This window comes from Asterias rubens, chromosome 16 (genome assembly GCF_902459465.1).
Source record: "Asterias rubens chromosome 16, eAstRub1.3, whole genome shotgun sequence".
In the NCBI taxonomy this organism is placed as follows: domain Eukaryota; kingdom Metazoa; phylum Echinodermata; class Asteroidea; order Forcipulatida; family Asteriidae; genus Asterias; species Asterias rubens.
This window is the reverse complement of record NC_047077.1, coordinates 11,323,414-11,343,729: the sequence shown is the minus strand read 5'-3', so window position 1 is coordinate 11,343,729 and position 20,316 is coordinate 11,323,414. Positions and strand designations below refer to the sequence as shown.

Below are 20,316 nucleotides of genomic sequence, written 5' to 3'. Positions count from 1 at the left end.
AAATCAGCATCCACAAACCTTTTCTGTTTACCATCTCAATTATTAATAAAAACACTCTGGTAAAAACATGAACTTTCTTACATATATCTTATAATTCAAAACCTCCCTACAAAAAGGTTAATTTCTTAATAATTAAATAAAATGAAATAAACACAATACTTTCATTTTCTTTGATTTTCCATTAAAAAAAAGCTGCAAATCACTCCAGTAGTCTATATCTTGTTTTGATTAATGAATGAGATAAACACAAGTCGCAGTCCGGAGGATCTAGTGACAGGTTTGATGAGAGGGGGGGGGGGGATTGATTTTCATCACCAGAGTTTAGAATCCTGGTATTGACACTTGTGTAAGCAAGACACTAAACCATTATTGCTTCGTCATTTGAATAGGACGTAAAGCCGTATGGTCTGCAATGCACCTAAAAGAACCCAGGACATGTACACTTTTCGCAAAGAAAAGGGGCTTGCCCCCGGTGTTCCTGAAAGTGGCTGCTGAATGCGCCACAACACCTTGTAAACCCTTATATTATGAGGTGCTACATAAATATGGGTTTCATAGTTCAAAAAATTAAAACCCTTTTTTTGATACAAAAGTGCTAAGATTCGTTCAAGCACCTTGAGCACCTTATTGTTGCGCTATATTTAAGACTCAATTATTGGTATTAGTGATGTGCTATGGAGGGACTTTTGCCATTACTAATCCAGAGGGCTATTATTATACAAAGGACTTAATTGCATTTGGCACCCCACTGAATCCAGCACAGTCGGCAAAACAAACTGTCATCATCAATGGTATGTTGGAACTTTCCATTAAATACTAATTTTGGTTTTACCCTCACACTGATGTGTTAGCGCTGTATATTTAGTACTTTTGCGAGTTCTGTGAAAAAAAATCACATGCACATCACCTAGGTGAGATTCGAACCCTGAAAAATACACATCACTAACACACATCTGTGTAAGGGTAAAACCAAAATTAATATTCTTTATCCCCGATGCAATCTTAACATCTATTAAATTCTTTCACGTGCTTTGAAAACTAAACGAGAAAGCCGCTATAAAACGGACAAATGTCATTCGTTTTTTGACGAACCTTTTATAAGAATGTAAAAACAGCACTCATCAATCAGACTAGAGACAAACCAAGGCCCCAATTTCAAAGAGCTGTTAAGCAGAAAATCTCGCTTAACATTATTCTGCTAAGCATTACTAAGCAGGACACCAGTAACATTTTCTACATGTAAAATGGTGTTTTAGCTGGTAACTTAGTTCTGGTAGGCATAAATTTGTCCTGTTAAGTAAATTTGTTTGCTTAAAAGCTGCTTAAGCACAAAAAGATGCTAAGCAAATTAAAATTGTGCCGACCAGAGTAAGGTTACCAGCCAAACAACCATGACACATGTACCATTTGTGACTGGTACCGTGCTCACTTCTGCTTAGCAGGAAATTGGTAAGCAATATTTTCTGCTTAAGCAGCTCTCTGAAATTGGGGCAGCTACAGTGGGTTAAGGAGGGAGGGGGGAGGGGGTGGTGGTTATTGCTGATTAGAGAAGCATTGTGTGTGGTTTTTCAAGAAGCGTTTTGAATTTCTGCAGCCACTGAGCTCCAACGGCTCCATCCACAACTCGATGATCACAGCTCAGTGTTACATTCATTATGGTTGTTGCCCGGTACCTGTAAAACAGAAAAATAAATAAAGACTTAACTGCAGATTCTATTGGCAGCTGTTGATACAAAGACAGCTTAGCCACTAGCCAGAAGCCACTCAGTAATGACTGGACACTATTGGTAATTGTCAAAGACCAGTCTTCTCACTTGATGTATCCAAACATAAGCTTAAAATGACAAACCTGCAAAACATTGAACTCAATTTTCCATCAAAGTTGCGACATAATAATGGAAGAAAAAACACCCTTGTCACACGAAGTTGTGTGCTTTCAGATGCTTGGTTTGGGGACCTCATAATCTAATTCCGAGGTCTCAAAATCAAATCAAAATATTTTAGTGGAAAATTATTTCTTTTTTGACAACTAAGTTACTTCAGAGGGAGCCGTTTCTCACAATGTTTTTATACTATCAACAGCTCTCCATTGCTCATTACCAAATAAGTTTTAATGCTAACAATTATTTTGAGTAATAGTGTCCAGTGCCTTTAAAGACACTGGACACTATTGGTAATTGACAAAGACCACTCTTCTCACTTGGTGTATCTCAACATATGCATAAAATAACAAACCTGTGAAAATTTGAGCTCAATTGGTCGTCGAAGTTGCGAGATATGAGTGAAAGAAAAATAACCCTCTAAATCTGAGGTCTCGAAATCAAATTCGTGTAAAACTACTTCTTTCTCGAAAACCATTGCACTTCAGAGGGAGCCGTTTCACACAATGTTTTATACCAGCGACTTCTCCCAATTACTCGTCACCAAGAATGGTTTTATGGCAATAATTATTTTGAGTAATTACCAATAGTGTCCACTGCCTTTAAGCCATAGCAATAGCCATAACCAATACATTTTGTCAGATCTTTGAGTGATCTTTGGCTGTGGCTACTGCCACTGGCTCTGGTTGTTATGTTGACAGATACACATAATGCAGTGCTTAAGCCGTAGCCACGGCCAAGCCATAACTCAGCTGGAAACCCTTACCCTTCATCAGTGTCTTCATCAGGTACCATGACATTCTGCAGGGCACCAACAGCTACTGCGCATGACTGCGTTGGATTGATGATAGTGGCAAATTGTTTGACCCCGAGACTACTAAGGTCAGATACTGTGATGGTACCAGCCTAGAAGAGAAGATAAAACAACATCAATGTGGATCCAAGAAAAAAACAATAGATTAAACACTGATCATCAATAATAATAGTAATAACTAGACACAAGTTTCTGTTACATAACAAAAAAAAAGGTGCAAAGCATGACGAATCCAGATATTGTTTGCAGACCTCAAACGAGGCAAGGGAATATTTCCTTAACTTCAAATTTTGGTTCTGAACAAAAGACGATCTCCAATGTGGTCATTCTCTAAGAAGCGTATTGTCACCTCTCCGATGATATAAAGATTGTATAAAATCAACATCAGTGTGGACCCAGGAAAACAATAGAATAAACATTGATCAACAATAATAAGGCATATAAAAAATACCCAAATGGCGATTTATACATTTTTAAAGAAGTATTTTATGCCTTGGATAAACAACATTAAATTTAATCATCCTCATATCCGAAGCTGAAATATTTCCTTCTGAGTACTGTCAGAATTTAAGATGCTCTTTTGTTATGCTCTTTGAGTCTAGTGGGAAGGTTACGCCCGGTTTCTTCGACATGACTTAGAACACGCTCTTGCTGCTATGGGTCAACCTACCAGAATTCACAAGCTTTCTTGAAGATAAAGTATGAAATGACTAAATCATTGTGAATGATTGGAGATCGATTCTTACTTGATATTCCTGAGGATTAAGAGTTCCTTCAACAGCTCTCTCTGCTAGCTCCTTGGCTTCTTGATTAATTGAACTAATCCCCTACAAGAAAAAAACAATTTAATTTTTTTATTGTCATGTAATCATCACAAACATTTTCAGCAGACAAGAATGAATCACATGATGTTAAGGTGTAACAAAACCCAAATAATGTTCTGTACATATTCTCCCAAAAGTGAGTTTGGAAGGGGCTTGTGAGTTAGTTTTGATAAGTTGAAAGTTAACATTAGACTAACAATAATCATCATCTCGAAGAAATAGGTAGTTAGGTCTCTTTTAACCGTCAGGTTTCCGACTAATGCAAAATCCAGCCTATTTGACTGACCTACCGGAAAGTCACACGACCAGTACCGAATCACTTTTCGTGGCGCTACATCACATCGTCATTTGAGTGGATGAAACAAGGACAGCGATCCGACTTGTTCACGACTATCCAAAAATAAACCACCCCAACTCTGCCTTAATATCTTATACTGACCTTTGTGTCAGCGCTGAAGATAACTGGAGTCATCATTCCTGCTTCAGTCTGTACAGCAATGTTAACGTCTACATGATGAAATCTGCAGAACAAACAAGCAACACAGTTTATTGGGATATTGGGGTATCCAAGGTAGTAGAATAAAGACAGACAGTTCTCTAAGAACAAACTCTACCTGGCAAGTAGATACACACATGGTGTTACCGCAAACCAAATATACATTGGTAATGGGGTGGTTGCAGTTTCTATATTTATACAAAATGTCCAATCTCAAAATGCTCAACAATGACTTCAGCAATAATCACTCAGTTCATTAAAGTTGCTCCCTTGGTTTATTCTAGCTTGTAACTTCACAGACTCACAAGTTCAAGTGATCAATAATACACTAGTTCACAGTGCAAGGATGAAAGTCATTGCTCACAAAAAGGTCTGAAACTACACATGTAGGAATGATACACATTCTGCTGCTGTATGATGAAATTATGGCTTTCCACCTGAACGGTAACCCCTGGAGTTATAGATTCCACTGAACAGTGTTCTCAGCACTACAGAAGTAGACCAAATAGCAGAATTTTATTTATTATTTATTTTATTTATTTTAAATCTTTAGACATACACAATAGATACAAGTTGTACAGGGCTGTCAAGGTTAAAACAAAAGTATAAAAACTGTCATCAAAAGATGTGTAAAACCAGACCCCTGCCAACGATAAAAATATAGTTTGTGTTATATTATGGAAAAAGGAACGGCAGATCATCTCATCCCTGCTAGTGGTAATTCTCTTATTCACTATTTCACTGTTGTTTCACTGTGTGTCAATGTTTTACCTTTCACGTTTCGCCTAAAAACTTTGTCATTTGGTCACGGGATTGAAAGGGCTCTTATATATGTAAACTAGCAAAGAACTTCTGTAATTTACGACGGAGGTTTTAAAGGAACTTACTGTCTTATTCTATCCTCCATCCATGATGAGTTAGCTTCAGGGACTTTCAAACTTGCTAAGGCTGTAGCTTTAACTACAAAATCATTTAGAGTCAGCTCAATACCATCAGCCGATACAGTCTCATTCAGGTCAGAGGTCAACCTGGTTATCAATGTGGAGGAAGAAAAAACAGAATATCAACAAAATATTCAGTACCACAGAAATTGATTGATTTATTTTATTTATTGGTGTTGTACAAACAAAATGACCCGCAGCAGTAGCTGAAAGTGTCACTTAACAACAGTAAAAATATAAGCACATGTAAAAATACAAACAATCACATATTAAAGGGCAATAAATTAAAGCGTACAATATTTACTAAACCATTAAAAATAACTATTACATTTGAGCAGTTTTTGCTTGAACTCCAGTCATACTCGAGTCACCATTTTCAATGACTTGCAACGTGACTTGACTTAGGGGAAAATGACTAGTGACTTGTTTTGACTTGATTTGACTTGACTTGAGGGAAAATGACTTGACTTTACTCGACTGTGCAAAAAATTATTTGAAAATTTACAATTGACTTCAAATCATTTGATTTTAAATGCCTTAATGATCCAGGGTGGATTACACAGAGTTAAGACTAGTATTCTCTCGGGACGAGGACTAGCCATACCTTTTTTAATATCTCCCAGGATTAGTCCTAACTCTTTGTGAAATTGACATCTGTGCCCAGCATATTTAAAATCGTGCTTGGTTTTGTACACTCCACAAAGAGTTGGCTTGCGGTCATCAAACAACACTACCCGTCTTGTTGAAACAAAATAAATCTCTTGCTTCAGCTGCTTAAAAATCCTTCTCTTTTGCGGCCCCTAAACTTTTGCATAGTCTCCCCCCATCTCTGCGCTCTGCTGATTCATTTCATGTTTTCAAGAAGCATCTGAAGTCACACCTGTTCCCACAATGATTGTTTGGCTGACTATGATTTTATTTTGCAAATTTGTATTATTGTTGCCATGTTTCTCTGTTTCATCACAAACCACTGTGGTCTTGATGAAATGGTGGTATAAAAAACAATTTTGTATAATAATAATAAAAAGAAGAAGAAGAACTACTTATATAGCGACAAAGCGCTTTACAAAACAAATAAACAAATTTATACAAGAAAAAAGCAACAAATAAACTAAACAATATAAGATTACAAAAAAGATTGATTGAACAGGTGGGTTTTGAGGTGTGATTTGAAGAAGTCCAGTATGTATGTATGTATGTTGAAGTCTAGATGGTGGTTGATTGATTGAAGGAGCAAATACCTGAGCAGATGTTCAACGTTGACTTCCACTGTCAGAAAGTAGTGAGGGATCGTCTGCTTTGATTGAGTTACTCTGTTTGCTATGAACTGCAAAGTATAAAATACATGAAGAAATTACCAACAAAGAAATTATGACAAAATAAAGGAGAAAATAAACTACACTCAAATGAATACTGCAATGTTTAGAGAGTGGGAATAAAGAAAAAACAATTAAATCCCCCCCCCCAAAAAAAAAAACACGTAAGTATTACAAAGTTACAATTTTGTTAGCACAGCAAAGCGGTTGGTATTAATTTGGGTTTTTACCCATATACACCGATTTGTGTTAGCACTGAATACTCAGTACTTACCCGAGTTCTGTGAAAAAAAATCACACGCATATTACTCGGGTGGGATTCAAACCCTTTGCAATTCTAGAGCAATGTCAAACCAACTAGACCACCGAGATTGCCCGGTGGCTAGAGGCAGTTCGAATCCTTTGTTTAGCAGCGGGTTTGATATCTTTCTTTGCCTCTTAAGGTCTGAGGACGCTGGTTTGAATCCCAACTTCAGACCAGGGCCCAATTTCATATAGCATGTAACATGTGTAAGCACAAAAATCTTGCTTAGCAAAAAAACCCAAAAAACTTGCTAAGCTAAAATAGATTACCAGCCAGAATACCATACAGTGTACATTACTGGAACCCCACTCATTTCTTGCTTAGCAATGATATTTGCTCAGCAGAATTCTCTGCTTAAAGGGAAGGTACACGTTTGGTAATTACTCAAAACAAATGTTAACTTAAAAACTGACTTGGTAACGAGCATTGAAGAGCTGTTGATAGTATAAAACATTGTGGGAAACGACTCCCTCTGAAGTAGCATAGATTTTGAGAAAGAGGTAATTTCTCACTAAAATAATAAAATACTTCTAGCTAGAAGTCTTTTATTTCTACCTGAAAGCACACAAATTCGTCCCACAAGGGTGTTTTTTCTTCATTTTCTCGCAACTTCGATGACCAATTGAGCCCAAATTTTGATGGGATACACCAAGTGAGAACACTGGTCTTTGACAATTACCAAACATGTACCTTCCCTTTAACAGCATCATGAAATTGGGTCCGGTGTGGATGGGGTTGCTAACTCTACATGAATGCTTAAATTTCTCCATCTTTTGATTTTCCTTCCACATCAAAACATGCTTTTAAGAGTCCCTTGGTTTTATTATAAGAAAAGACCAGGGCCCAATTTAATAAAGCTGTTAAGCAGAAAAAATTTGCTTAGCACGAAATGTTTGCCTTGATAGCAACAGGATTACCAACCAAATTTCCATTTGATTTTCAGGATAAGCAAACAATGGCTGCATACCAGTAACAAGTAATATGCAACAAATGGAAGTTTGGTTGGTAATCCTGTTTTCATCAAGGAAGAAATTTATGCCAAGCAATTTTTTGTGCTTAGCAGCTCTATGAAATTGGGCCCAGGGCCGAAAATACTGCTTAGCAAATAGTTAACGGTTAGTAAATAGCGGTGATCGAATATAAGGATATTGCATCAATTGGTATATGAAAAATATTTAAAACAAATTGACGGACTAGCTAAAAATCGAGCTGGCTAGTTGAAAAATAAGGTAAGGGCTGTTGAAACTTTAAGGTGTGTCTAATACGACCAAGTAGGGCCCCCAGAGCAACTCATGATCTGTGTGGAGACATGCCGATTCGCAAATACATTTGGAGTTGATTTTTTTCGACCAGAAATTTTGCATCATTTTGAAAATCCTGGGGACATCCCTGAAACCATACAAACGGAATAAATAAAATAAATAAATAAATAAATGTACATGTTGAGGGTTAGATAGTAATAATAATAATACCAACACGTATAAAGCGGCTTAATCATGTTGACATGCTCTAGGGCGCTTAACATGGCATTAGTAGTGGACAAATTAAAAAATAAGAAGAATTATAACATTGGGAGTAAAAAATTCCTTTAAAATTTCAACCTGTTAGTAAACATATTACCTGATAAATAGAATTCCTGAAGTATAAAAAAATGCAATTGATACCTGTCTTAGTTCTCCTACTGGTACGTCTGTAAAGGCAGCACCAGGCATTGCAGCTAACGTTGGTACACTTACAGCCATCGGAGTAAAGGACTCTATATCAGCTCTACGGACACGCCCACCTGGACCACTCCCGGATACATCCTTGAAAAATAATCAAAACAGGGCTAAATTTCATAAAGCCTATTAGCACAACAACTCACTAAGGAGTGTGGCTCGGCAGAGTCAGGTTACCAGCCTAAATTACATTAAATTTGTTTTGTTCTGGCTGGTGTCCTTAAAGGGAAGGTACACGTTTGGTAATTACTCAAAACAAATATTAACTTAAAAACTGACTTGGTTACAAGCACTGGAGAGTTTTTGATAGTATAAAACCTTGTGAGGAACGGCTCCCTCTGAAGTAGCATAGATTTTGAGAAGGAGGTAATTTCTCACTAAAATAATAAAAGACTTCTAGCTAGAAGTCTTTTATTCCTATCTGAAAGCGCACAAATTCGTCCAACAATGGTGTGTTTTTTTCATCATTTTCTCGCAACTTCGATGACCAATTTAGCTCAAATTTTCACATGCTTGTTATTTTATGCTTATGTTGGGATAAACCAAGTGAGAAGACTGGTCTTTGACAATTACCAATTGTGTACTTTCCCTTTAAGCAAGACACTTACCCATTGATTCGTCCTTCAGATGGGACATAAAACCACTGGTCCCGTGTGTTGTGTAACGCACGTAAAAGAACCAAGTGCACTTATCGAAAAAAGAAGGGGTTCGCCCCGGTGTTTCTGGCTGTGGCTTCTATATGCGCCGTAGCACCTTGTAAACCCTTATAAGGTGCTACATAATTTGGTCTCAGAATTCATAACTTCAATAACCGATCTTTCTGTTAAAATCAGGGATGAGAAAAAAAACTAACTCTGAGTGCCAAGCTTGAAAGCATGCAGGGTTGAAAACTTACGAACATGAAGTTTTAAAAGCCCTACTCTGGGGCATTATTATATGGTTATATTTCCATTTCTTTTAGAATTTGATCTTACTTTCTTTCTTTTTTTGTTTTCTTTTTTTTTTGGGAGGGGGGGGGGGTAATTTTTTTAGGGCCAACAAACAGATTTCCATTTTAAAACGGAGGAATCAAATCCCTGTAAAAAGAATTTAGCGCCTTGAGTACCTTGTTGGTAGATACATTCGCTATATAAGATTTTGATATTATTATTATATTGTTGAAACAGAAATCCATTTTCAGCTAGATTGCCCATTATACAACCTTAGTTTAGGGAAATTATGTTGGCTTATATTATTTATTATATTATTTATACAAAAACTTTGAAATTCTTGGTAGGGAAGATAGGTTTAAGTTTTTGTTGGACACTCCCGACAAAGCTATAATTAATTGCGTCGCCAAGTATGTCTTTTGAATTACTGTTTTAAAAGAAAATCAAACTGTGTGATTAGGCTTCTCCAATGTATTTGTTTTTGTTCTTAATAGTTAAAATTCCTATCCGTATGCCTTATTCATGAACTGTAATTTATTCTTATAATATTGTTACCCTCCCCAGGGTTATGGGGCATGTTTAAGTTTGGAATAAAACATACACGTAATACAATACGATACAATTATTACTTACCATGAGATTGATCCCTTTTTCGGCAGCGAGCTTCTTAGCAAGAGGACTAGCAAACACCCGCTGGCCTGGGGAAGAAGGTCTGGGCGTAGACGGAAGAGGTGGAGGTACGGGTACCTGAGGCTTGGCTGCTGGAGGGGGAGGAGCTACTGGTGATGGTTTAGGGGGAGGTGGGGGTGGAGTAGGCTACAGGGAGTAAAACAAATGAACAAATGAGAGGCGGTCAAAAGAGGGAGTTTTGTTTGTTTTGTTTGTTTCTTCCCATCAAGGGAACTCAGCAAACTCCCACAAGGGGATATAAACGCCAAGCTGGCAAACATTTTGCAAGTCGTGCAAGGAGTACTACTGTTAAGGACCCCCTCCCCCCAAAGTTGTAGTTATCAACATGTTTTAGTCAAATTACATTGTAGGTCAGTACATCATCATTTGACACACCCTTTAAAGTCAATAAATGTATCTTGAAAATTGAAAATTTAAATAGAAAAGGAAGGAAAAAGAAGAAAAATGTGGTTTTGTTCAAACAGAATGTAGTGAATCATAGCGATTGGGATTTCTACGCCGCTGCTGACACACCATTTCCCTAAAAGGCTACAACGTCTCATCCTTAAACATGAATAAACTTTCCCCCTAGCAAACTTTTCCCAAGTGATTGAAATGTGACATCTCATGTATTTCTTACTTTAATGTCTTCTTCAACAGGAGCAGCTGTGATGATTTCTCCGCTGTCTTCAAAGTCTTTGAAGGCTGCAACATCTCCTTCATTCTCTGCTATGATGCACAGGAGCTGTAGACATGGAACAATTGACAATATTTAGACTGCAGGATAAAATCGTCGGCTCAGAACTATAAAGTTGCTAAGTAAACACTCTCTCCAACTTCAAAACTAAATTTAAAACTTACTTGTTCAGTCATATAGCTTTAAATACCGTCATTAGCCGAGTTCTTTTTGCACCAGGAGTGTCTTTCTGACAGATTTGGTGCTTTACAAAAATTTTCATTATTATTATTATTATTATTACTATTACCATTTCTGAATTATGTCAGTTGTCATGGTCAAGTGGTTAAGAGCATCGAATTCAAGTTCTGGTGGTTAAGTCATCGGAGTGTGGGTTCGAATCCAGGTAGTGACACTTGTGTCCTTGAGCAAAATTCTTTACTATGCTTGCTTCTCTACACCTATGGGCATAAATGGGTACCTGCGATGGTACAGGTTGATATTGTGTATGAAAAAGCCTTCGGAGCGCCACGGCAGCTTGGGGCAGTATACTCCCCAGGGAGCTGAGAAAGATTCTGAGCTTTTATTCTCTTCACCCAGGGGTACAAATGGGTACCTGCGAGGGTACAGGTTGATATTGTGTATGAAAAAGCCTTCAGAGCGCCTCAGCAGCTTGGGCTGTATACTCCCCAGGGAGCTGAGAAAGATTAAAGGGATGTTATCGAGACAGTTATTGTGAAAAGCGCTATATAAGAATTTGTTGTTATTATTATTATTATTATTATTATTATTATTAGTTCAGTCATTAATGTATATGATCTCTTATGGAGAAAGTTCTTTAAAATGATAAGATAAGCTTATGTCCTCACCCTTCCAACAGGGATGTCCTTGGCTCCTTCTTGAACAAAGATCTTAGCTAAGAAACCTTCTTCTGGTGTCTCGAATCCCATCGTTGCTTTGTCAGTTTCAATCTCACACAATAAGTCTCCCTCACTCAAAGAGTCACCTTCCTGTAATAAGATCAAACAGATAAATTTTAATAATAACAGTCTCCAGCGCCCAATTTCATAGAACTGCTAAGCACAAACAATGGGAGACTTTGAGACGCTAAGTGGCAGCAGACCTACCAGGTCAATTTCTGAGCGTGCGCACATGACCAAGAACAATGGATTATACCCTCATCACATGAGCGCACCGTTTCGCCTACCGCTCTAACACCTCGTCAGTCGTGAGACACCACCGTCCATCGATCAGTTCAGCCAGCCTTTCATTTGTGATGAAGTGTGACCACTTTATACAAATGCAGGGCAGATTTAATTGACCCGGCGACTAGATAGTTGTAAAATTTAGCCAACATAATCAGCCCAAGACACGGCTAAGATCACACACTACTTGACATCCACTTATCTTCCTACTTTACCTGTTTTTCCCACCTGACTACAGTCCCCATCTCCATGGTTGGTGATAGTGCTGGAAGAGTTATCTTGAAATGTGATGGCAAATCTGTTGATAAAGAGGAAAATACACATTGTCCTTTCATAAAAGTATTCATATTTGTAACAAAGTGTTTCTCAATGCTTCTTTGAATAATAAATGGGATAACTTTCCGTACGGCGCCACCACTTTTTCACTCATTTTTACAAAAAGGGATATCTCATTTGAGGTAAATTAGATACTAATAATACTATATTATTTCATATTGAATGAAAAATTGGTGGTGCAATACGGAAACTTTTCCAATAAAAGTAATTGTTACATAATTTTATTTTAAATTTATTTTAATAATTAAATTAAAAAATAACAAAATTACAAATTCACCTTCTGCTGAGGAGTAAAACCGGACTGGATTTCTTATCCTCCATGTGTGCTGTGGTTGATGAAGATATCTGCCAGTCCATCTAAACATAAATCAAACAGTTAAAGCCATTATACACATTCGGAAAAAGAAAACAAAACAAATAGTTCACAGATTTACAAATAACTTACAGGGTTTACAGAAGGTATATGGTGAAAGACTTCTCTTGAATAATTATTCCATGAAATGCTTTACTTTTTGAGAAAACATTAAAACAATATCAATTCTCGATATCGAGAATTACGGATTTATTTTAAACACATGTCATGACACGAAATGCGCAGATAACTTTCCGTAAGGCGCCACCACTTTTTCACTAATTTTTACAAAAAGGGATATCTCATTGAGGTAAGTTAGACACTTTATTATTTTATATCAAATGAAAAAGTGGTGGCGCCATGCGGAAACTTTTCCAAATGCGCTGAAACAAGGCCCAAGGCAAGGGTGTGTTTTCCCATTATTTTCTCCCGACTCCGATGACCGATTGATTGAGCCTAAATTTACACAGGTTGTTATTTTTTATTATAGTTGTGATACACGAAGTGTGGGCCTTTGGACAATACTGTTTACCGAAAGTGTCCAATGGCTTTAAATGGATTGATTACCAAACAATATCCTAATCCCACCCGCATCAACTGACCAGCAAAATGTCAAGATTACAACTTGATTGAGTCACTGTATTAAGTCACCGCACTGTGTGTGGCTACGGCAGTTTTTGGTCCAGCCGGCCTTTCTCAAAAACACAATAAAAACTCAATAAATTCGCTTACCTTGATGCTGCTCTACAGCTATGAATACTCCCAACAGTTGCAGCCTTTAATGGATCAATTTTTACCGACCTGCACAGAGCCTGAGCTCTGAAACAGGCCCGAAATACAGGACCCGATCTTTGCATTTTTTCGGCAACTTCTTCTCGCTCGAGAGACTTAACTCGAACCGGATATCGAGGTCATGGGTTAAAAGGTCACGCAGTCAGGCCATTATTTTCATTTTTTGATAATTTCAAACAACAATTTCAACATCATGTACGAATGTAATATGTTGTTGATGGTTTTCATACGCACTTTAGGTCATCATAAGTGTTTTGTTTCAATCTTTAGAAATAATGCGGTCTTTTTATCTATAGAAATTGGTTGTAAATTGAGTGGGAGGGGCGCCTGGGTAGGCGGGGTCAACTCTATATGACCCAAAAAATGAAAAAATGCTCTTGAGGGCGCTTGTCCGAATCATTAGTTTGTAAAAATCAGCGCATAAACATCATGGCAGAGGAAAATAAGTCAAAAAAGTTCGGTAAGATAAAAGAACTCGGAACCGCATTTAAAAGCATTAATTTCAAAGATGATCCTTAGTTTTTTTTATTAAAAGGGTTTAAAATTTTATGCTTTGCCTTGCATTATCAAAAGTTATTGCATTTGAATCATGTTTTTCTTGAATAAATAATTAATATAAATCGATCATCGAAAATGTTTTGTGTTGCTTGTTGTTGTTATGTATTCTCCATCCATGATGATGTAATCACATTTAATCAGGGGCCCAATTTTTTAAGGAGCTGCTCAGCCTCAGGCACAAAATTGTGCTTTCTAGTTTGCATACATTTTGTTTACTAAGGCTAAACCTTAACTTAAGCCTGGTAATACTACTCCAGGACCAGTGGTATCGATCCTTTTCATTCATTGTTTTTACTAAAACGTTTACAAGTTTTAGTTAGGGAATAGCACAACGTAGCATCTGCATGAATGCTGGTCATCTCGCCACCTGACAAGCTCGTCACCAACAAAGTTGCCCCTGCAAAGTCACCCCCTACCCAGCTCGCCCCGGGTTGAAACAAAGTCGCCCCCCTGGCAATCTCGCCCCTAAACAATGTCGCCCCCTAGCAAAGTCGCCCCCTGACAATGTCTCCCCCAGCCAATGTCGCCCCCCTAGCAAAGTCGCCCCCAGATGTTGTTCAGAAAATAATTAAGGCTACAATAATTATGGTAAAAAAATATAGTTAAAATATTTTCAGAAAAATTTCCATCTGAAGTAATGTGCTTGTGGAAGATCTAACCCTAACCCTAACCCTAACCCTAACCCTAAACCCTAACCCTAACCCTAACCCTAACCCTAATCCTAACCCTAACCCTAACCCTAACCCTAACCCATAATTATTTTCTGGGGGCGACTTTGCTAGGGGGCGATATTGGCTGTTGGCATTGTCAGGGGGCGACTTTGCTAGGGGGTGACATTGTTTGGGGGCGACATTGCAGGGGGCGACTTTGTTGGTGGCGAGCTTGCTAGGTGGCGAGATGACCAGCCCTCATCTGCATCTGTTAGCCACTGATTGTACAAACACCAGGGCCCAATTTCATAGAGCTGCTAAGCACAAAAATTTGCTTAGCATGACACTGCTTCCTTGATAAAAACAGGATAACCAAACAAATTTCTTTTTGCTGCATATTGCTAATTACTGGTATTCAGCTATTGTTTGCTAACTCTAAAAATCATGTCGAAATTGGCTTAGTAATCTTGTTTGTACTGTTCTCGATCACAGCTTTTGCTTGATGATCAAGCAAAAGCTGTGATCGAGAACAGTAAATTCAATTACAAAAAGCCCATTAACTTTCTTAACAACTAAGAGAACTGAATGAAATTTCAGTTTAAGTTAATTAATAAGGCCAAATTAAAAAAATACCAGTTGATCGTCAGGATTTTTCCAAAAAGAGGTGGATGAGGGCCTTACTATTATATATATATATATATATATTTTTTTTTCCCAAGATGGCTGCTTCAAACAGGCCACCAATTCTTCAGTTTGAACCCACCGCAAACTTATTTTATATCTATTTGTTGCATGAGGACCCGAGTTAACAGGGTCGGATTATTACACTAAAAGAAAAAGATTTGCTGGTAGGCATTCACCTATTTTGTTTTATGAAACAGACGGTTACACGTGTTCGTGAGCCTCACGTTAGATTCGGGGAAAACCCCTAGGCCAGTCCTTTTGAAAGGATGGATTTTTTTAAATTTTTATTATATTATTTGAAAATCAAAAATCAAAAATAAAAATAATTTTAAAAAAGACACGGCCCTAAAAAGGATGCGGGCGGGGACGATCAACTGTCATTTTATTTATTTGATTTATATATTTATTATTTGACCTAAACCCAGGAAATTTTTCCAGGGAAAACCCAAGGTAGGGACTAAATAAAGACAATCCACTGCCCCGGTGTGATTCGAACCAGGGTCTACGAGAAAAGATACCACTACACCAACCCGACCACCCAATAATATTTTTGTAAACTTTATGATTTTTTTTCCAGTTTGGCAGAATGATGAGACTTATCTCCGAACTGTTGAAAAAGAAGTCTTGATACCAAAGAAGATGCGAGATAAAGCTAAAGTACGATGTGCTGAGTATGTCGATGGTAAGTGGTGAGGTTTATAAATAATAACCATATTTATAACACGCCTTTTTTTCAAAGAATACAAAGCGTTACTGCAAGGTGAGTGGGACAAAGTTTTGAATTATGAGACCTAATCCATAGCACCATGTAACAGTAAGGTGCTGTGGCGCAATATGTATTGCCAATCCAGCCAGGAACACTGGGGCGAACCTCTTCTTTTTTCGATAAGTGCACTGGGTTCTTTTACATGCATCACACAACACAAAAACAAAATAAAGTCTGTCCTGAGCCAATATCAATGTGGCTCATCAGGGCTATGTTTAGTTCCAGTTTCCCTGGCATCAATAATCCCCATGGACAGGATGCCAGTCCATCACAGGTTATACTCCTGAGCTCTCCCCGGTACCCATTTATACTCCTGTGTGGAGAGAAGCAATTATGATAAAGTGCCTAAAGGACACAAGTGTCGCGACTGACAAGGCCAGAAATTTCTTTCATAAACCAGTATTAAATGTCTCAAATCCAAAATGGCTTAAAAACTTAAGGAAAATTTCACAAACACAAATTAGTGTCTCCAAAACAAATTTATAATTCTCTTCTGAAGGAAATCTGAATTATTTACAATCCAAATTTTAATTTGAGTTTAAATTTTAGTTTTAAACAAGCGCTTATATATAAAATTGTTGGTTTTTTTTCCCACTTTTATCCCTACAGCTTTCACCTCTTGTTGTCGTGAGAAGGGATTACTGATGGCCGTGCAGTGTAGGGAACAAAATAACGCATTGAAAAACTGCCTCACAAACTAGTAAGTTATCAATTATTCATCATTCATAAATACCTCAGACAGTTTCGTTATTCCTGTTGGTGGAGAGTGCGCCACGTTGGGGGTGCTAAAAAACGGTTGGTAATGACCAGCTGGAGCTCTGTTATAACCGGTTGTTTCTCCTTACGGGCGATACGGGCGCTGGTGGTGAGTTGGCCGCGCGGTGTGTGAAAGGAAAACGAGAAACGTCTTGCACCAAGACTAACTCCGCGCACTAAGCATATCCGAAAACTGTCTCAGTCATAAAAATGCAACATGCGTACGGAGCTCAAGGACGTCGGAAAACGGATAAGTTTTACAGAAAACGGATAAGTTTTACAGAAAACAAAGTTTTACAGAAAACAAAGTTTTACAGAAAACAAAGTTTTACAGAAAACAAAACTAATATTCTTTATCCCCAATGCAAATTTAACATCTCTTATAAGTTTTAAAAGGCATTTATGAATGGGAATAAAAGAGTAGTGACTCGTTCTTAAACTGCGGTTTAAAACCTTGCAGGGTCGTGGCGGTGCGATAAAGGCCCGAGCCGAACCACCACCCTGCCGGTTTAAAACGGCCATTTAAAGGCAGTAGACACTATTGGTAATTACTCAAAATAATTATTAGCATAAAACCTTACTTGGTAACGAGTTATGGGGAGAGGTTGATAGTATAAAACATTGTGAGAAACGGCTCCCTCTGAAGTGACGTAGTTTTCGAGAAAGAAGTAATTTTCTGCGAATTTGATTTCGAGACGTCAGATTTAGAATTGGAGGTCTCGAAATCAAGCATCTGAAAGCACACAACTTGGTGTGACAAGATGTTTTTTCCCATTATTATCTCGCAACTTCGACGACCAATTGAGCTCAAATTTTCACAGGTTTGTTATGTTATGCATATGTTGAGACACACCAAGTGTGAAGACTGGTCTTTGACAATTACCAATAGTGTCCAGGGTCTTTAAGAACTCACCGCTACCCTTTTATTCCCTTATTTTAACATTGCACCTAGCTATGGAGTAAACATGTTACCCAGAATGTGCCCTCTGTGCTTTTTTGGGCCACATAAGTTTGCAGGGCCCAACTTCATAAAGCTGTTTTGCAAAAAACACTGCTCAACAAATTTCTTTGCTAAACCAAAAATGAGTGGGGCACCAGTTGCAACAATGTAAACTTTTTAGAACTTTGGCTGGTAACCAGTTTCTGTTTAGCAAGATTTGTCTGTGCTAAGCAAGTTTTGTGTGCTAAACAAGTTTTTATGATTACTGGTTTCATGAAATTTGGCCCAGATTGTTTGTTGCTGCTTGTTAGTGTTTGGATGAAATGTTGGGTTAGAAGGAGCAACACAAGAAGATGGAAAACCAAAGAACAAAAGTAGTAAATGAGATAGGGGGATATCTGTGTAAAAAAGAGAAGGCAAATTTAAAAAGGTTCATTAGTCATTTCTTTTTTGTATGTTCAGACCATGGGGTTGAATGATCTGTAGGCGCCTTATCCACAGGAAACCGAATATAAACTCAGACCTGATGATCCATATTGGCTCGAGACAGACTTTACTTTGAACTTCTCCACAGTTCAAGCATGTTTATCGTGTGATTAATGCTACCCCCTTCGCTTTGTTCCAGCTACAAAGATTACCATTAGACCATGGGGTTGAATGGTCTGGAGGCGCCTTATCCACAGGATAACGGGTATAAACACATGCCTAATGAGCCATCTTGGGACAGACTTTAACTTTTTAACTTATCCACAGTTCAAACCTGTTTATGCGATTATTGCTACCCCCTTTTTTTTTCTTCCAGCTATAAAGATCCAGAATTCTTTGAGATGTGCAAACAGGAGTACCTTGCAGAGAGGGCCGAGTTCAGATCCACCGGAATCACACAGAAGAAGAAGAAGCTACTAAAGGAGCAGCAAGAACAACGAGAGCAAGCAACGTAATCCTTAGAGATCTTCATTTATAATTGAGATTCTTTATGGAGGTAGTAATATGGACAGAGGTTTTAAAAACAGACATGTACGGATAGAGTGTTTAGATCTTCCCACCATGGTCACTCGGTAAACTCACGCACGGGGATATAAACACCAAGCTGGCAACAGCCAATATCTCCTCATCACACATTGGTTTATCGTCTCATTTATAATTGAGATTCTTAATGGAGGTTTTAATATGGACAGAGGTTTTCGAAACTAACATGAACGCTTCTGTATGGATAGAGTGTTTAGATGATCTTCCCACCAGGGTAACTCTGCAAACTCACACACAGGGATATAAACAACCAAGATGGCAACAGCCAATATCTCCCCATACAAACATTGGTTTACCATCTCATTTGTAATTGAGACCCTTAATGGAGGTAGTGATATGGACAGAGGTCAGAGGTCAAACTGACATGAAGTAGCTGTATGGATAGAGTGTTTGTTCGATTGTTTAGACGTTTTTCCTACCAAGAAAACTTGGCAAACGCCCCCAGGGGGATATAAACACCAAGCTGGCAACAGCCAATCTCTCTCATACACACATTGGTTTAATGTCTTTGATTATGAATTGCACAAATTAAGAAATTGGGATTCAATAACTAAACAACAAGACTCATTCTAGCCATTGTGAAATCAGCGGTTAGCCTGGTAGGATTTGAACCTACAGCCTTGTGATTGCAAATCATGCAGTCCTTTAGACACTGGACAATATTGACTGACAGGAGCTGAGAAATTTCATCCGAGTTCAGGCTTTTTTAGTCTGCCTGTTAAACAAAAACGTGCTGTAATTTTCTCAAAGTAAAAAGAGTCCGACTCTTTGACCTACTTCTCCATCACTGACGATTTGGTTCCAAGAAGCTCCTTCGATCTTAGTTTCAGACCTCCGCAAGGAAAGACTCTCACCTTACCCAAGGTCTTATTTCGGACAGGCATTTCCTTTTACATCGTCGTCGCGATAAGTTGTCGGGGAGGTCAGTTTACATTACAAGCCTAATTTGGTCATTCTAAAGAACAATTTAGGTACTTAAAAAACGTCCAACAGCGGAATTACATCACACATAAGGATAGATCCACTGCTCCCTTCTCTTGGGATTGGGGCACATACTTTATTAGGTAGTGACTACCTAAATCATGCTTAGTCAGAAAACACAAACAAAATTAAAGGAAATATCAAGGAAAACTGTCAAGTGGATTTATTACAAAATGTGTAACAATTATAAACGTTGATCATTTATAAAATAAATTGTGTACTTTAAATATAACCAAAAAAAGTTTGTCTCTGAATTTCTTCTTGTTCAAATAATTAATGTAATAATTCTAGCTGTAACTGACTAAGAATCATCATTTTGAGAAAAGAGTAAAAGAAGTCACAAAATAATTTTCGACTCAGTGAGACGAAAATTATTTTAGCATGTAAAATTTAACCAGTTATTATATTATAATACCACAACATACCATAACTGGTTAACACGTTTTTACATGCTAAAACTGAGACACAAATTATTTTTGTGACATTGTTTTATTCTTTCCCAAAAAACTACAGCACCTCAGTAAGTCATATTTTAAGGGAAGCTTTCTACTATCATTATCTTCAAACCCTGTAAGTTTAATGTAAATCTGTGGAGATTTTGAAAAAGTACCCAAGTCCTTTAAAGCCATTGGACACTTTCGGAACAGAAAAAAAAATAAAGTTCACAGATTTACAAATAACTTACAGGGTTTACAGAAGG

At 37.7% G+C, this 20,316-nt stretch overlaps 2 protein-coding genes across 2 annotated transcripts; one reads left to right on the top strand and one right to left on the bottom strand.

The window, feature by feature from the left end:
* Positions 1-1,416: 1,416 nt before the first annotated feature.
* On the bottom strand, positions 1,417-13,339 carry LOC117300845 (dihydrolipoyllysine-residue acetyltransferase component of pyruvate dehydrogenase complex, mitochondrial-like). Its single transcript, XM_033784694.1, has 13 exons — positions 13,193-13,339; positions 12,386-12,465; positions 11,988-12,070; positions 11,437-11,577; positions 10,532-10,636; positions 9,856-10,038; positions 8,240-8,380; positions 6,197-6,282; positions 4,902-5,042; positions 3,958-4,039; positions 3,441-3,521; positions 2,647-2,786; positions 1,417-1,673 (listed from the first exon to the last, which is right to left on the bottom strand). The coding sequence occupies exons 1-13, from the start codon at positions 13,315-13,317 to the stop codon at positions 1,544-1,546; spliced, it is 1,518 nt and encodes a 505-aa protein (XP_033640585.1). The 5' UTR covers positions 13,318-13,339; the 3' UTR covers positions 1,417-1,543.
* A 295-nt stretch (positions 13,340-13,634) lies between these two features.
* Positions 13,635-19,988, top strand: LOC117301203 (COX assembly mitochondrial protein homolog). Its single transcript, XM_033785108.1, has 4 exons — positions 13,635-13,712; positions 15,722-15,826; positions 16,520-16,610; positions 18,409-19,988. The coding sequence occupies exons 1-4, from the start codon at positions 13,682-13,684 to the stop codon at positions 18,545-18,547; spliced, it is 366 nt and encodes a 121-aa protein (XP_033640999.1). The 5' UTR covers positions 13,635-13,681; the 3' UTR covers positions 18,548-19,988.
* The last annotated feature ends 328 nt before the right edge of the window (positions 19,989-20,316 follow it).

Bases quoted from the DNA above. Each gene is read 5' to 3' on its own strand.
- LOC117300845 (XM_033784694.1), bottom strand. From the start codon at position 13,317: ATGCAAAGATCGGGTCCTGTATTTCGGGCCTGTTTCAGAGCTCAGGCT. The intron at 6,283-8,239 runs GTATCAATTGCA...TATACTTTGCAG, and splicing joins CAGTAGGAGAACTAAGACAG to TTCATAGCAAACAGAGTAAC. The intron at 4,040-4,901 runs GTAAGTTCCTTT...TTTGTTCTGCAG, and splicing joins ATGGAGGATAGAATAAGACA to ATTTCATCATGTAGACGTTA.
- LOC117301203 (XM_033785108.1), top strand. From the start codon at position 13,682: ATGGCAGAGGAAAATAAGTCAAAAAAGTTCG. The intron at 15,827-16,519 runs GTAAGTGGTGAG...TTATCCCTACAG, and splicing joins ATGTGCTGAGTATGTCGATG to CTTTCACCTCTTGTTGTCGT. The intron at 16,611-18,408 runs GTAAGTTATCAA...TTTTTCTTCCAG, and splicing joins AAAAACTGCCTCACAAACTA to CTATAAAGATCCAGAATTCT.